The sequence below is a fragment of the Triplophysa dalaica genome, chromosome 22 (genome assembly GCF_015846415.1).
Source record: "Triplophysa dalaica isolate WHDGS20190420 chromosome 22, ASM1584641v1, whole genome shotgun sequence".
Classification (NCBI taxonomy): domain Eukaryota; kingdom Metazoa; phylum Chordata; class Actinopteri; order Cypriniformes; family Nemacheilidae; genus Triplophysa; species Triplophysa dalaica.
In genome coordinates this window covers 9,051,862-9,069,098 of record NC_079563.1, presented here as the reverse complement: position 1 = coordinate 9,069,098, position 17,237 = coordinate 9,051,862, and the positions used below count along the sequence as shown (strand labels likewise).

General features: G+C 37.0%; 2 protein-coding genes across 4 annotated transcripts; both read left to right on the top strand.

Annotated features, from left to right (window-relative positions):
- The first annotated feature begins 85 nt into the window (after nucleotides 1-85).
- plpp5 (phospholipid phosphatase 5) lies at nucleotides 86-6,074 on the top strand. Of its 2 annotated transcripts, none has more exons than XM_056736564.1 (8): nucleotides 86-317; nucleotides 747-859; nucleotides 1,113-1,221; nucleotides 1,354-1,441; nucleotides 1,671-1,734; nucleotides 4,931-5,055; nucleotides 5,175-5,345; nucleotides 5,502-6,074. In XM_056736564.1, the coding sequence occupies exons 1-8, from the start codon at nucleotides 168-170 to the stop codon at nucleotides 5,669-5,671; spliced, it is 990 nt and encodes a 329-aa protein (XP_056592542.1). In that variant the 5' UTR covers nucleotides 86-167; the 3' UTR covers nucleotides 5,672-6,074. The 2 variants fall into 2 exon arrangements, with proteins under 2 accessions (XP_056592542.1, XP_056592543.1); XM_056736565.1 differs by having other exon boundaries at nucleotides 115-252.
- A 546-nt stretch (nucleotides 6,075-6,620) lies between these two features.
- On the top strand, nucleotides 6,621-12,786 carry ddhd2 (DDHD domain containing 2). 2 transcript variants are annotated; one of them, XM_056736560.1, is made up of 17 exons: nucleotides 6,621-6,859; nucleotides 8,183-8,325; nucleotides 8,406-8,599; nucleotides 8,696-8,785; nucleotides 8,861-8,975; nucleotides 9,045-9,134; nucleotides 9,245-9,386; nucleotides 9,481-9,689; nucleotides 9,785-9,852; nucleotides 10,197-10,328; nucleotides 10,412-10,501; nucleotides 10,665-10,790; nucleotides 11,454-11,609; nucleotides 11,700-11,805; nucleotides 11,904-12,044; nucleotides 12,153-12,294; nucleotides 12,388-12,786. In XM_056736560.1, exons 2-17 carry the CDS (start codon nucleotides 8,196-8,198, stop codon nucleotides 12,461-12,463), a joined length of 2,007 nt encoding a protein of 668 aa, XP_056592538.1. In that variant the 5' UTR covers nucleotides 6,621-6,859; nucleotides 8,183-8,195; the 3' UTR covers nucleotides 12,464-12,786. The 2 variants fall into 2 exon arrangements, with proteins under 2 accessions (XP_056592538.1, XP_056592539.1); XM_056736561.1 differs by having other exon boundaries at nucleotides 6,622-6,859; nucleotides 10,412-10,498.
- The last annotated feature ends 4,451 nt before the right edge of the window (nucleotides 12,787-17,237 follow it).

Here is a 17,237-nt window from a genome sequence, read left to right as displayed (position 1 = left end):
TCTGCGTATCGGTTCGACCGAACGAACCGGTTCAAGCGAACAATTCGCGAATCGGACACCGCTATAATGACGTGTACGTCGGTACCTTCAGTCACAACCTCGTCAGAGAACGACTCTCATCGTTGAACTGTTCCGCGGTCAGCTGCTGCGGGACATGTCAATTATATATGATAGACATCGCGAAAATCTGCTCCGGTGGCTGCGCTCAACAGCCGAGACGTCGCTTTAGACGGAAGAGGAAAGAATCGGAAGGTCTGTATTCCACTCCACGCTGCAGACAAAAGACGGAGGATGCGCGATGCCGTGTTTGCGGAAATGTTCGTAAGAATATGCAAAATTCACAGACGTGCCGCGGTCCGGTGAGGCTCGCGCGGCTGGCTGGTGGCGGCGGCTGCGGATACCGGGCCGATAATCGGACCAATAATCAGTATCTCTCCCGGGACTCACTTCTCTGTTTCGTTTCACTTTTAAATATCGATACTCCCGCGCTGCAGGAGGATGAGTGTAATTCTCATAAGCAGTTTAAATAACACGAGTGAAATCTTTCCTGTGATGTTGGGTTTGTAACTAACCAGCTGAAGTGATGGTCATATTTCTCATCTTCTCATTTCATCCTGGTGGCAGGCTGTTGGTTTGGTGAAACTGATTTCGGATGTTCCTACATTTGCTTCATTGTATCTTTATGTTCAAAGTATAAATATATGTATTCTTCTCATTTAACTCACAGCAAACTGTTATCCTTTCAGGTCTTAGGTGGAACTGTGTTCAATGACAAACCTGCACCAAAGATGAGGAAGAATTTTGATAATGGCTTCATTGCTGAAGTTATCATACGGCTGCTGCTTTTAGCTGTGTTTATGTAAGAACAGTTTTTATCTCAAATAAATCCTACAGTTTTTATTTATTATCCATTTGCGGTTCACTGGATCTAACCGATTCTCACGTGGCTTCATCCATAACCTGTTCTGCCAGTGTTTTGTTCTGGCTTCTTTCATTCATTAAATGAGACGGCTGGTTCTCTTTCTCCAGTGTGAGAGGATTTTCCAGTCCATTGAGTTGAATCTCTGTTTGTCATAGATTGTTCTCTCGAGCTGTTTTTATGTCCCGTACAGCGCAACGGAGCAACTGCCTCCTTTCAGCAGAGAGATCCAGCCTGAGGAACTCTGGCTTTATAAGTTCCAACCGGTCAAAAGGGACCATGTGCCTACCCGTCTCATGTTTGTAAGTGCTTATGACTCATTGTTTTGCTACAAAGGGATAGAAAGTGACATTCGAATGCACCACACAAGGTTGTGTGATGATATCGTTGATGACATTTGTGATCTTTTTCCTCTGTCTGACTTATTTAAATAGACTATCGCCCTTTGCACACCATTGGCGGTTATTTTCTCCTTCGCCTTCTTGAAACAAGGTGGAAAGGATGTTAAAGAAGCATCTCTGGGTAAGTTGCAGAAAAGTGTTTTTTTTTATTGATATCCTGCGTGTTTTGTGGTTCACTTAAAGCACTTATTTCTCAGGAAAATTGACTTCTTGCTCCATTATGATCACTTATAATTTACATATAGCCGTACTGATGACAGTATTTGGTTAAAGTAGATGGTGCTGTGTGAGGAATGAAATGAAGGTCTTAATCTTGTTTGTGTCATTGCATGCTGATGTATGTCTCTCAGCTGCAACTTTGGCGCTGGTGTTGAATGGAGTTTTTACGAATGCTATCAAGCTTGCCGTTGGCAGGTAAGTGGAGAAATACTAACTTGAAGGGAAAGTTGACACAAAAAATTTAGTTCTTACCCATTAGTTGTTCCGTTGAACACGATAAAACATATTTTGAAGAATGTTTGCATCCAAACAGTTCTGGGGTCGTATTGACTTCCATAGTAGGAAACAAAACTACTATTTTAGTCCGTGGTGCCCCAGAACTGTTTAGTTTTCCATAGTTCTTAAAATATCTTCATTTTTGTTCAATATAACAAACAATTTTATAACGTTTTTTATAACGCTTGGAAAAACTTGAGGGTGAGTAAATGGTGGTTATGCAGGTAGTTTCATCCATCAAAATATGGTGAATCAATATCATGCAGTCTGTGACTTTCACGTCTGTTTGAAACATAAAATTACAAATTACTTCACGTACTTATCATGCGAAATTTCTGACAAAATCATACCCGACAGCTCATAAATCATTTTTATAAGTTAACTGTTGTGAATCGGTGTAACTGCAGGTAAGCAGACCGTTTTCAACACTGTTTTTATGTACTTGCTCAATAACAGATTTTTGTTTTTATTTAACTAATTATTCATGTTTTGGAAATGTGACACTGTGTTTATCTTGACAGATAAACTCTCATAGAACGTATTTGTTACCAATATATTGAACCATCAGTTCATATTGAACTAAAACCCTGTATAAAACATCAGAAAAATGTCAGCCTTTGCACAAGTCTATTTTAAAAAAAGGTAAATACATTATGGATGTGAAAAATTAGGAAATCGTTTTTGAGAGACTACATACTTTGTAGGATTTCTGTGAATTGATATGCATAAACCAGAAATAATAATACACAACAAATGGAAAAGGGGAGGCTCTTTATAGAACATAAGAGTTATTTATGATATTTTAATATTCATGTGCCCATTCTATGAGTAATATGTACTGTTACGAATGTTACTGTTCTGAAACTGTCTTGCCTTACCTGGCTATGGATAATCATTCTTAAAACAACATGCTTTAAAAACGTGGAGACCAAACATATGTGCTATCAGTATGGTAATAACATTGAGTAAAACTTGGTAAGGTTGACATTTGCATCGAATTGCCCATATGTAGAATGTCCATTGTGCAAACAGAGTTTGGTTGAGAGATGACTCCGTTAAATTAAAAATATCTAAAATCAAGTTTTTTTATTGAGCATAACAAATAATATCGTAATAACTGTATAAAAAATATAGCTAACTAACACAGTAAACGACAATAAAAACTTGATAGCATAATTAAAAACATTATTTAAAAATAAAATAAAACGGGAGTTGCAGTGGTATGCAAGTTTACACACCCCTTCCAGAATCTGGAAAAAAAAGAGGATGTTTAAAAATGAAGGTTTATTTTTGGTGCCCACAAAGTCCACACCATTCATTAAAAGCCTGGTGGGTGTAAACCTCTGAAAATGGTTTTGACGTAAAAAAAAAAAATCATTTCCTGAAAAACATTTATGTATTTTTTAATCTTTTGAAGGACATTGGCAAATGAAAAAAACAAGATGTATAAATGAAACAATAACAATTTACATCCAAACCATTTTCAGAGGTTTACACCCACCTGACTTTAAATGAATGGTGTTGACTTTGTGGGCAGCACTGAATGTTTCTATCTATTGTAATAGTTGTGTATGAGTCTCTCGATTGTCCTCAATGTAAAAAGAGGAATCTCAACATCATACAGTTACTGCTGGACATGAGTCAAATTTCCAGAAATGCTGAAAAGCAAAGATTGTGGAGGACCTGGGTGATTGTTTTGAAGATCAATGGACAGTCTAATGACTCATGACAAACAAGAAACCCTTAAACAACTATGATTAACATAAAAACTGTCATTGATTGTTTAGGTAACATCATACAGTATTAAGAACGGGCGTCTAAACTTTTGCACTGAGTTGTTTTTAGAAATTCTGTTATTATTCTTTAGTGTGAACTTTATGTTAACATTTAGTGAGATAACTTGCTCAGGGCAGGACTAAATTAAAAATAAACCTTCATTTTCAAAAATACTCTTATTTATCCAAAATTTTCATCTTTTTTCAAATTCTGCAAGGGTGTGTACACTTTTGCATACCACTGTATCTAATTTTGGAACCAAACTCTTAATATGCATACCAAATTGTAATTTCCATAATTATAATAATACTTTCTTGCTTTCTTATCTAATTATCCATCTAACCGTAATACTATTCTGCCCCGCTATTGATATTTGCTGCCTCAAAGGCTTTTCCTTTAGGAAATGCTAATGATCCATTAGTCTCTTTTCAATTATTCATCAGTTATGTGTGTGCATATTGTAACCAGATCTTCATAGGTGCTTTTATTCTGAATAGATATTTGTTGGTAAACGTCTGTTTTACTCACTACGTGCTCATTCTCAGTAATGAAACTATACCGTACTAGATATTCGGAGGCCCTTGCAATTTGGAGGCCCGTTTCAATGTAACGGTTGGAGGCCACCCAACACTCACCTTCTCACTCACTCGTAATGAAAGACATGTAAATGAATTTATTTAAATTATATTTCATATTTATTTCAAATTTACCTCTCAACGTGTATTTATATATGGTGTCTATCCACCATGCATTCGTTGTCGTGAGTTTCGTTATCCGTTATCACTTTATCTTTTTCACAGACTGTAATGACGTATTTCCACAATAACACTCCGTAAATTTTGGATCTATAAATCATGCAAGCTTAATGATTTTTATTCAATTTTTTATTAAAACATGATTTTTAATAGAATTGAAATATGACACTGAGTCATTCATTCAACTGATTCGTTCAAACAGACTAGCTGAAACAGACTTGATTCAATCAGTAAGGAAACCCCAAGCAGCAACCCTCTGGTCTCTCTAATGAAACCAATAAGGAAGTGTCGTCAACCGCAATTCATCGACAGGCCTCTAGAGCTCCAAAAGGGAGTCAATTCCATAGACAGCCCAAAGAACAGCAGAAAGAAAAACAGTCTTAACTACTTGTTGTTGTATAAGATGAATATGACTTTGAGGGGCTTTTTATAAAATTTTGATGAAACCTTAGCCCAAAGCCCTCTCAACCCTGGTGTGTGTACAAGGTGTTGGAAGGGGCGGGGTAAAGGCCGCTATTGTAGGAACTCAGACCTAGTTTTCCTGTTAATTATTTTATGTTTCCTTCATTTCTTTCTCTTTACAGGCCACGGCCTGATTTCTTCTACCGATGTTTTCCGGATGGCCAGATGAATTCGGAGCTTCACTGTAGCGGTGACCCCGATGTAGTAATGGAGGGCAGGAAAAGCTTTCCTAGTGGACACTCTTCCTGTAAATACACATCCTGTTTATTTAATGCCTCCATACGCCCTCAGAACATTACATGAGTGTAAAATACATATAATTAAAGAACAAGACTTTTAATAATGCTGCCACTCTATCTTTTTTAGTTGCGTTTGCTGGTCTGGGCTTCACTGCCTTATATGTGGCTGGAAAGCTGCACTGTTTTAGCCCTTCAGGTCGGGGTACAGCCTGGAGGTTGTGTGCCTTCCTCACCCCCCTTCTCATTGCCGTTTTGATCGCCATCTCCAGAACATGTGACTACAAACATCACTGGCAAGGTGAGAAACCTTTATCTTGCATTGAATGTCAAAAATTGATCGAACACCGTCACACATTATCAGGGATGAATAATGAGTCTGCTAATGTCACAGAGGAAATTATGACATCACCGCTGCCTATTAAAATATATTGAAATATCTTGTTTGTTCTTCCAGATGTGTTGGTGGGGTCTCTCCTTGGTTTAGCTATTTCTTACTTATGTTACCGACAACATTATCCACCTCTGAACGACTCGGACTGCCACAGACCCCTCCGAATGAGAGAGCCACCAGCGCCCACGCAAGAGCGCAAGCAGACCAACCAAGGCTACCTTTTACCTTTGTAGGAACTTAAATTCTGCTACACCCAACTAGGACCAACAATTTAATACTGTGTGAATGTTCCTTACAGCTGACTTGGGATACATACGCCTTCTAATGTCAGTTGCTGCGATTATGTCTATTTTATGCGTGCTACCATCCAACTGGTAATGGTTTTTGCCTTTCTGTACTGTTGTTGACATTCCCAATTAATGTTTTGTGTGTTGTAGGCCTGTCTTTTTGAAAAAAATGTATCATTTGTATCTCTTTATATGTGAAATATCCCAGTGAGAGACCTCAATGTATGTTAAACCCTCTTCTAGTTTTTTTTTTACAATATAGCAGACATATTTATAGAACTCTTGTGTACGCACAAAGGAAATGTTCACCCAGTATCTTGTCAATAAAGTTTGTGATGATTTGTATGTATCTGCTGAATTGTGGTCAGATCATTGGACAGTGTGCCAAGACTATACACTGTATAATGGAGCAATATTTGCTATGAGGAGGACTTTGGCCAGTGTGCTGTTTACTGTTCATAAATAAAGTGGTACAGTTTGTAACATCATCATCAACACAATAAATGTGTCAGTATCAATATAGTTGCATTCTTGTCTAGTTAGACCAATATAAACCTAAAGATTTTCATTTCATGTTACTGGTAAGATTTCAAGGGTTTACCTCCATTCAACGCTTGGCTTAATTTGCTTGTTATTAAAATAAATATGTATGCTTAAATTCTTAAAATTAGATCATATCAATATTGGATAGGATATTGAGAAAAACAGCAAATATTAAAGTAGGCGTGTCCCAACTTTTACACGTAGTTGGTCTGTCATGTCATGTGCTTAAAAAAAGAAATACATTTGCCACTGAAATTTTAAAATTAAATATAAAGAAATATCTTATCTCTTGAATATCAAGATTATTGTTGAGTCATTTGTTAGTGATGATTTCATGATTGGTCATATGACTATCGGCCTCATTACAATTGCACAATGCACATTGACTTATTTTTAGCATATATGTGAAAGTCCTAGATTTGTCATGCAGTTTTCTATTGGTGATCTTAATCGACCTTTACACTATTTTAAAACCAATAATAAATATCCAGCTTTTTTTCGGAACTTTTACTTACACCGACGAAGAGCACTGTGAAGTTTGCTCTATCAGAAGTCAATTGTCCCAAACGGGCATCCGTACGGACAACACCGGTGAGTAGATGACGATACGCTAGTAAATAGTGTTTTTGTTCTTTGCTCCGTATTTTCAGAGGTTATTAAACGTCCTCGGTATTTTGGAGCAGCATGGCTTAACATCGAGCTGTATAGGTGTGTAAAAAGCCTTAAGAGTGGCTGTGACTCGGTGCTTTATTTTGAAAGCGAGCATGATATTGTTTTTTTAACCGATACATTGTATCGTAGTTTCTGATACAAGCTGATACATTTGTATACAAGCTGATACAAGCTGATACATTTGTATACAATATTTTGGAAATCTTACGTTCTGCGTCCTCTGATTTATACCTTGTCCTACTTTTGCAGGACAAATTCACATCCTTCCTGTTTAATTTGTATGATGGTAATATACTTTAAAGACGGTTTTTTATAGTGATATTAGTGATATTTCACGTTTGGAACCGCTAATAGTTTTGTCTTTTTTGTATCTGTCATCCATTATTGCGTATTAACGTAGACGACAGCAGAGTGATGACGTAAGGCGCTTGACGTTTAATAGTGATCATTGCAGCGCCAAACAACGCAAGTAAAGTATCATATTAAAGCTAAGCAGTAGTTACGGTGCATTTTATAACTGCTAAGCGTTAAAATCCACATAACTGTTAAAAAATGCACTATTACCCACTTCATAAAACGGTTATTCCATATGCGTAGCAAGGTTTCATAAAGTAAAGCAAATAAAGTGATATTTATGCTACGTAATGCGGTTTTAAATTCTAGTTTATAAGGGCTTAAAACTCAGCTCAACCAATCAGAATTAAGGACCAGAACCGAGCGTTTTATGATTTAGACTGTTAATACTGCTTTTATGTTGAATTGTTTATGTTAAAGGAGTAGTTCACTTTCAAATTGAAAATAATGTCATCATTTACTCGCCCTTGTCGTTTCAAACCTGTATGGTTTTCTTTTTTCTGCAGAATACAAAAGGAAGATATTTTCAAGAATATTTCAACAGCCCCCCATTCGCTTGAATTGGTAACAATAGAAGTGAATGGGGGACTGTGCGGTTCTGTTAAGAAGATATTTTGAAAAATGTTGGTAACAGAATCGCACAGCCCCCCATTCACTTCTATTGTAACCAATGCAAGTGAATGGGGGGCTGTCAAAACATTCTTGAAAAGATCTTCTTTTGTGTTCTCTGAAAGTAAGAAATGACAAGACGGTGAGTAAATGATGAAAATGTTTCATTTTGAAGGCTAACTGCAGCACACATTCTGTCAACAAAAGTGACATTCCCATCCCATTTTTTAATCAAATGTTAGTCAACGTTGACCAAAATACACTTAAACATATTTGCAGTCAAGCGCTCAGCATGGCTACCGCTGAGCCGTATGAACCTGTGCAGTACCACTGGTTCTTCAACCAGCAGGTGGACTCCAGGGATTCCTGGCAACCCTTCAGCAGGGAGGACTCGCAGGGGCTAGAGGATGCTTTCAGTCAAGGTCTTAATATTGCTGAAAATGTTTTTGTTTTGTTGGGCCACATTCAAATTCGTGACATAATCAAACATCGTCTTTCGTAGGGAAAAATGGAACGGAGGAAGTGGTGGTGGCTACTGAAGGAAGGAGGTATGACGTCAGGCTACGAGAAAGACGTCGTTATGCTGTGTACTGGGAACAGACACCCACCGAGGTCAGGCGCTGCTCATGGTTCCACAAAGGCAACAAAGACATAAACTTTTCTCCTTATACTGAAGAACTCTGTGATATCCTAGAGGTGCGTTATGAAGGAACACATTTCATTCTTTTTTTTATTTTATTTTTCGGGAAAACTATTTTAACAGATACAAGCGAATTTCTTTGTTTGAAACAGGATGCCTATATGATTGCAGTTACCCTGAACGAATGGAAATCAAATCTGGAGCTTCCAACAGGAGAAACTGTGATCCTTCACAATCCAAAGGTATTGTCCAAAAAATCTATTCCCTGTGTCAACAGAACAAATAAACATTGTGTCTCAATATGTGTGTTATTGTAGCTGATGACACAGCATCAAAACAGCTTCAAGGACTTCCCCCCTTCCCCGACGGACCGGGCTCAACCCAGGACGCTGAAAAGAGGAATTGAAAATATTTCGATAGAGATACCAGAGGGTGAGTGCCCAAGTCTGAAATAGAGCTTTGTCTTGCTTTTTTTTAAGGTAAAGCATAATTTGTTTATAGGAGAGCCGGAGATAGTCGACCATCTGGTGTTTATGGTTCACGGCATTGGTCCGGCCTGTGACATACGTCTCCGTAGCATTGTCCATTGCGGTGAGCTGTATTTTGTAACCCTTACAATCTAAAACAAAAAACAAGCATCTCATAAAGCCGCCTCTCAACAAAGCTTTGTTTTGAGAGTATTTATGTTTCGTTTGCTGCAGTGAACGAGTTTCGTAACGCATCCAACGGCCTTATAAACACTCACTTCAGTCAGGGTGAGACCACAACCACCATTGGAAGAGTGGAGTATCTTCCGGTCAATTGGCACAGAGTCTTGCATGGAGAAACTACAGGAGTCGACAAGTAAGATGTTTAAAATGGGTACAAAAACAGACCTAACGTTTAGATTAAAACTATGTTAAATCTACATGAATATGTTTACTTTTATCCCCAATAGAGACATTGAGAAAATCACCCTTCCCAGTATCAGCCGCCTGCGTCAGTTCAGCAATGACACAGTGCTGGACCTTTTCTTCTACAATAGCGCCACATACTGTCAGACCATTGTAGATACAGTGGCCTCGGAGATCAACAGTCTACACAGCCTCTTCCTACAAAGACATCCAACTTTTACAGGAAATGTTTCACTGGCAGGACACAGTCTTGGTATATTGCTATAACTTTGCTTTTCAAAACTATATATAACCTGTTGTTGCAAACATTTTACGTGGGTTTTAATAAAACGTTGTCGTTTTTTGCAGGTTCATTGATACTTTTTGATCTATTGACCAATCAGGAGATAGATTCAGAGGCCACTGGTCGTGATGAGGTTTGTCATATTATTGGTTTGTCGTAACATATTATCAAAATTCTATTTCTAAAATAAAAATTCTATAATAAAAAATGGTGGGATCTAAGATATATAAAATCCAATTTTTGAATATATAAGTGAAATTTAGCAGGTTAGAAATGAAAATGTACCTTACTAAACTAAAGCCAACAAAAGCATACCAAATAAAGCATACATTTCAACAACAAAATCTGATTTAATGTATCATATGTTTTCGCGCATTAAACTACAATGATGCAGTAGTAGCATGCTGCTAAAACAATATTGTGACTTCTAGTGATTCTTTAAATCTGTTGATTGTAATTTTCTGTGTTTTTATACAGCTCCATGATAATGACCCTAAAATTGCCACAGCTTGCTGTTCCTTTAACACCCTGGAGGATGCGCTGAGGGGTCAGGGGTTGGAGGAGCACCTCAAAATATTACAGAGAGAAAACGTAGATATAGATTCCCTGGTCAGTTTTCCACCTTTCCAGCACACTTTTACAAACTTTTAAATCTTCATATTTAAATCTCCCTGATTTGTTTTCACCTTTAGATGCTTTGCTCAGAGAGGGACCTTAAAGACATTGGAATACCTCTTGGTCCTCGCAAGAAAATCATGAACTTTGTGAAGAAATGGAAGGTAGTTCGTTATAGCTCTGTTTGGAAAAGCTCAATGGCATATGGCAGAAGTTCATGTGGATTTGCTTGAATTGCTTGTGGTTTCCAATCCACACCCAAAGGGGGCAGAAAGAATCCATTGGTTTTGATCAGAATGTTTTGACACTTTCTTCTTGAATAACCAACAGCACTCCAGAGCTGGAAGTGGACATGCAGCTCATTCCTCAGGTCTTGGTGTGAGAAGTGCTAATGAACATCAGACCCCCACCACTAGTGCGGTGGATTATCAGCATTTTGATGTTGGCATTGGACAGGTAAAAAAGTAATTAATGTGGGGTGAAATTACGCAGGCTTAAATAAAACAGTTGATAAAGTAGCTTGTATAGTTATTCTAGTTTACTACAATTGAAATGATTTTAAGGATTTAAAATTATAACAATAAACAAAAACAAAAATAAATTTATCTTATATAGCAACCTTAAAAATGAACAAATAAAAAATCAAATGGCTATAGTATACAACAAATTTGCTCAAATTAACATACAAATCTAAAAATAAAAGTGAATTTAAAATATTAATAAAACTATATTAACTCTGATATGAAGGTATAATAAAACATGTATTTATAATAAAATGTTGCAATCTGTAAATAAAATACAAAAATGCATAAATATGGGCATAAATATGAAGTATTTAATTTTTAAACATATTTATGATATACTTGGATTGTATTTACTTGAATTATGCATTATTCATCATTATTAACAAAATGATTGTAACAGAAAAAGTATAAAATATAATAAAAATTATGTTGTACTAATAATTATTTATAAATCAATTACTGGTATTTATATAATATTTATATACTGCATATATATTTTACTAATAATATTTCATCTTATTATGCTATTGTGTTGAATTGTCTGTGGCATGACTAGAAAAATTGAAAGTAATTGAACTGCTTCTTTATTCCGCAGGTATCCATTGACTATCCTCAGTTTGCGTTTCATCCGCAGGCATTTTTTGCCTTGGGCTCACCCATAGGAATGTTTTTGATCGTCCGAGGACTAAAGAGGATCGACCCTAATTACAGCTTTCCTACCTGCAAGAGTTTCTACAACATCTTCCATCCAGTAAGACCACAACTAAAACAATATAAGAGAATCTAAAATCAAATGCATCACATAATTACGCTCTTACAGCTTAATATAAAATCTATGCAGTTTGACCCAGTGGCATATCGGATCGAGCCCATGATTTTGCCTTCAGATGTAAACCTACCAGCAATGTTGATGCCCCATCATAAAGGCAGAAAGAGGATGCATCTCGGTATTTCCCATCACCTTTACACAGCAAAATTGTTCATTAAAATTAAAATTGTATAGTCTATAAATGTTGTCACTGTATGTGCTTTTAAATGTCTGCAGAGCTAAAAGAGGGTTTGAATCGAGTCAGCTCTGACTTTTTGGGCTCCCTGCGCATGGTTTGGCAGAGCATTTCTCAGGTGCCCACACCAGCACTGGCGGAGGGTGGAGTCAATTCAATGTCCCCTATAGAGGAACCAGAAGGTACCTATAAAACTGTGTGTTAATATAAATAGGAGAATTACTGTAAAAGCTTTCTATCTGCAGTATCCATAATAGACACTTGACCAAAAAGCTTTTTCAATCTCACAGACTCGCCACTGGAACAGGAAGAGAAGATCATGAAGGTTGGGATGTTGAATCGTGGACGACGGATTGATTATGTTCTTCAGGAGACTCCAATAGAGAGTTTTAATGAATACCTATTTGCCATACAGAGCCATTTGTGCTACTGGTAAGAAAATATCTGAACCAATGACACGTCTCGTATATCTTGCCTTATTGTAACTAAACATGGATACAATTAATAATATCTTATGTATTGCAGGGAGTCGGAAGATACTGCTCTCTTGGTTATGAAGGAGATATATGAAAATTTTCCAGTGGCATCTTCACAGTCTTAGATGTGATTGTTATAAATGTATTTTATAGTAATGACAACATTTAAGGCCTAGTATATAGTAACTGATTTTACTGATTTTAACCAGTAAACTACCTAAAAGAAATGGAATTCAATCTAAACTTTTGCCAAGTATTACAGTGTTATGTCACTAATCTCAAGGCAGGCTTTGAGACACCCGACACACTAATGTCCCCTTGTGCACCCACATTGACTCTACTCTAACTTATTGTGACTTGGTCAGTGGTTTTCTAACTTAGAGATAAATACTTTAATATTGTATTCCAGATGTTTGGATGTTTTTTTTATTATTATTAAATTCCTAACCTAAAATTTGTGTTGAGTTCTTTATAGCACATTTCAAATTGCCATGTGCCAAATATCAGCACTGTGTCTTTAAGACAAAAGTCTGATCATAGCCAGCGGGAAGTTCGTCCATTTCCCATTTATCCATCTGGAACAGTGCGCCACACATTACCAAACATCCCGTTTCCTTACACAGTCATGAACATCCCTCCCGTCCTCCGCCAATAAACACAACAGCATTACTTCAGTCAGCTCGTTGCTGACTCCCTTTAAATGTGCACGCACTACTACTTCAGGACGTTTAAACGATTTGTCAACACGGGATCTTTGAATGAAGTCTGATCCACAGCGTTTGACGAGACAAAGACGTATTTGAGGTGAGCAAACGCACTTAGAGGAATGTTATACTACAGCTGTTTTATGTTTTCTTGTCTGCCTGGAAGGAAAACACGCTCGTGCCGAACATGAAGCCGGTGATGTTGCGTGTCCATGCTCGAATTTACAAGCACTGCTTGTACAAAAAAAGCAAGACTTGTAGGTTCAGTCGGTCAGTTACAATGACGTTTCAGCGTTGAACACACTTTGGGTAAGTTTTGAACATCTTTCTTTAGCGAACGCACAGAACAAGCGCAGTTCACAACGTGTTCTTTACGCTTGAGTTACTTTGTAAACGTTTATTTGCGTCCTTAATGGCTACTATCTGCATTTTATTTCGCTATATTTTACAATTCTGTTCTAAATATTATGTACTTATGTTACTGCGTAATACCCACACGAAAAAAAGACTGTGGTATATTTACTATAGTAACTATAGTATAATAAATAGATATTATACTGTTTTGCACCTGTATTTTTGTATAGTATATTTTTAAATGATATTTTATATGGGTTTGTATGGTATTTGTAGCAGGCCTTTAAAGTTCGACAGCTTTGCGAGTACGCGGTGTGTCAAGTTAGAACTTGTTCAACTGTTAAAACGCATCATTTTCATTACGCAGAGTTCTGTGCGGCTGTTTTTTAAAAACAACAACGCAAATTGTATGTGAGACACGCTGTAATCAAAACGTTTTATTTACTGAAACTGTTTATTTACTCATATGCTGGGGATTATAGTATTTTGGTGCTGACGGTACTCTGGAAAGGGGATTTATCTGGCGCGTGCCTTGATGGTTTTCGCGGGTTAGTCACCCAAGTCACAGCTCTGTTCATTGTAATACAGTTATGTTGTCTGTTGGGTGTGAAGGGTAGTTCTTAGGTCACATAACTCATTTTTGTTGCCCTGGGGTCACTATGAGGTTTTATTACTGTCCAAACTTTAAAAAAGATGCCCATGAAGAGTCCTGTTGTTTTCACACTAGTGCCTTGTGGTGTACTTTCCAAAATATTAAAAGCTTTAGAGAGTTGGTACACGCTTACACACTTCTGTGCACAAATTGCTACAATCCAAGCTGAAGTCTTCTGCATTCCTTTCATAGTCACATGGTTGTCGAGTGCTTTGAAATGCCTGTGAAATGTAAATACCGGCATCATTTTTGATCATGCAGGGATGGCAAAAGTTAGAGCGTGTGGACAGTGAAATGGTTTCGTGAGCAGTCGGTAACCACATTAGAACTCCATTCTTGTTGATACTGTAATTGTGCCACCACCTCATCCACCAACGTAGACGTCAGTTTGCTAAATTCATACAATGAGAATAAAGAAGTCCCCGAACAGCCCACATTCGGAAAAATCAGGTCAGCCACCCTCCCATTTCAAAAAAAGACTCACTGTTGGCTTGCACCGAAGAAAGAAACCAGGATGAAAATCCACATGGAATCTAATTGGCAAAAAACATCTACTTTTAAGTGACCAGCTGCCTCAAAAGCGTGAACTTGGATGTGTATTGCGTCATCTTGGCGTTCTCTCTTTTTCAAGCATCTTAAGGCCAGTAGCAGAAGGATGAGGTCACACCTCATGGCTGGGAAATGTGAATTTTTGTGCCAGTCATCCGAGTTAGAATGCTGGAGGGTGAAACTTTGTCTGGCCTTGTAAATCAGAAGTGGAGCGATATCTATCGTGCTCAGATTCTTGTATCCTGACCTGTACTCTGCAGTGGAGACTATGTAATCATTCTGTGTGGAAGGATATGGAAAGATGTTGAGTCAACAAAGGAAAGTTTCCCAGCGTGAGATAACTCATGGTTGAATGCCTCGGAATGGAGTCTAGACAAAACTCATGGAGACCTGAGTGAACAGAGTTTGTCATGTTCCATGTACTCCAATTCCGATTGACGCATAGTTTCAACTTAAATATATTAAATGTATAAAAAAAACTTTGTAACATTATTTAATTTAACTATAGGGTTAATTGCTTCCTATACAGTCCAACAGGCCGTCACAATGTAGTTGTCTTTATGAGGTTACAGGTTGTGCTCTGTGAACCAAAATATTCTCATTTTACTTTTCAAAGTTTGCACCAGATTTGTACGACTTTTTCCCCATCGAAATAGTACTTTCCTCTTTGCTCACTTCCACCACAAGAGGGCAGTCTTTATAAGATTTTAGTTTTTCCACACCCTTCTATAACCTTCCACATGTATTCAAACAGGGTTGCATCAGTATTATAACTGTGTCAAAGCAGTTGAATATTATGATGGCAAACCAGGCAAAAGTCGCGCAACAAAGTCTAAATGTGATGGAGGAGCAGCTATTCTGAAGCTTTGCTTGAAATTAAATTGACTATTCGAACCAATGTCACACAGTAATATTCAACAAAGAGCCTTTTATGTAAGATCATTTATAAAAAGTGTTTCTTAATAGACCATTTTGCCAGACGTAAACGTTTAGTTTTAAAACGTTTTTCAGCATTTTATTTATGTTAAATGTTCATGTAATGCTTTACTTCAGTTGAAAATGTTTTGCTGGTTGTATTAACATTTGTTTAGTGTTTAAACCTGAAACAGGAAGTGCATCTGGATCATTGTTTACGTCTCGCAAAATTGTCTATATTTGATATAGGCATTTCACAGTGAGGCAATACTAAGATATTGACAGCTTACTACTCTGCAATGAAGGAAATACATCCTAAAGGAACACACACTGATCTCAGAACAGTTCCGTGTCGGCTGTGCGAAATCTCCAGATGTGGAAAAAATGTGTCAGGTGCATGTGAGGCAAACTTTTAGGTGAACTTCTCTCATCAAGGTTTTCTTTTTGTCTGGTACCAAAGATTTACATTGAAATAATAATTATAAAGTTATACATAATACATAATATGTAACGTAATATAATTATAATAATTATATGTCTTAATTATGTCAAGTAACTACCCTTGTTATGTCATGTTTGTTCATTTGTTTTCTGTAAAGAGCTGTAAAAAAAGCTGTAGTTTTGGAAACAGTCATATTGCTTTGGAATGATATAAATAGTCTGTAAATGATGACGGTTCAGTTTAAGTCGACAAACACAGAGACATTAAGATCATAGAATTTGCATTTAAGACTGTCGGTCAAGCATTTTGCATGGTTATCTGTCCCAAGCACTAATGTCGTTCCTTTAATCTCCAGTCGCTCCATAAACCATCTTATTGAGAACATCATACAATTCCTGCATTTGCCTTGCTATAGTCTAAAAAAGAACAGCTAATCAGTTTTGACCCATATATGAGGTTGATCCTTATTACACAGCCTCATGAGATCACGACGACGTGTTTTATGAGATCACTGCAAACATTCCTGCTTAGCTTGAGAGTTGTGTGTGAGGAGTGGCTGTTGGTATTGAACTGTGGCCAGATCTACTTGTATTTGTTCTTGATCACTTTAGATCATCAATGCAGATCTATTCAAAACACAATGAGATAAACCTGTCGGGATGGATGCCGGGGTGTGTATCCCAATCCCTCCCTGCCAGTGTTCTGTGGAATGTCCCACATCTGAATGTTTGTTTAGAGTCCATATGATGTAGTAGCGTCCGTTAGCTACTACAGGTTTGACAGACTGGTTTTAGAGCTAAAGTAAAAAAATGTCACAAATATAGTAAAACATGTCAAAAACAGATATGTTTTATAATTTATATTCAACAGACTTGTATAGACATAGTTATATATTTATTGTACTTCAGGGACAAATTTGTCCCTAAATTTGAATCAGGCATGTAGATTTTTAAGAATAAAATAAAATATTATTAAGTAAATCATAATATAATTGAAATATATATATAATAGGAAAATAGAAAGTAAATAACAGATACAATAAGAATAAAAATAATTCATAATAATAATTAATGTGAATTAATGTTAAAAAAATCAATCATTCATAATAAATAAAGAGTATATTTCACTGTTAGTCTGCAGTTAGCTGTATATGAAAACATTAACATCGTGCAGTATGTTCTGGTTTAGATAAGAAAGCGTGTGTGTGACAGCTCAGGTGGGAGGGGCCTGACAGAGAGAGGCGGGGCAGCGTACAGCGCAGAAACAAGCAGTGTTTCAGCATT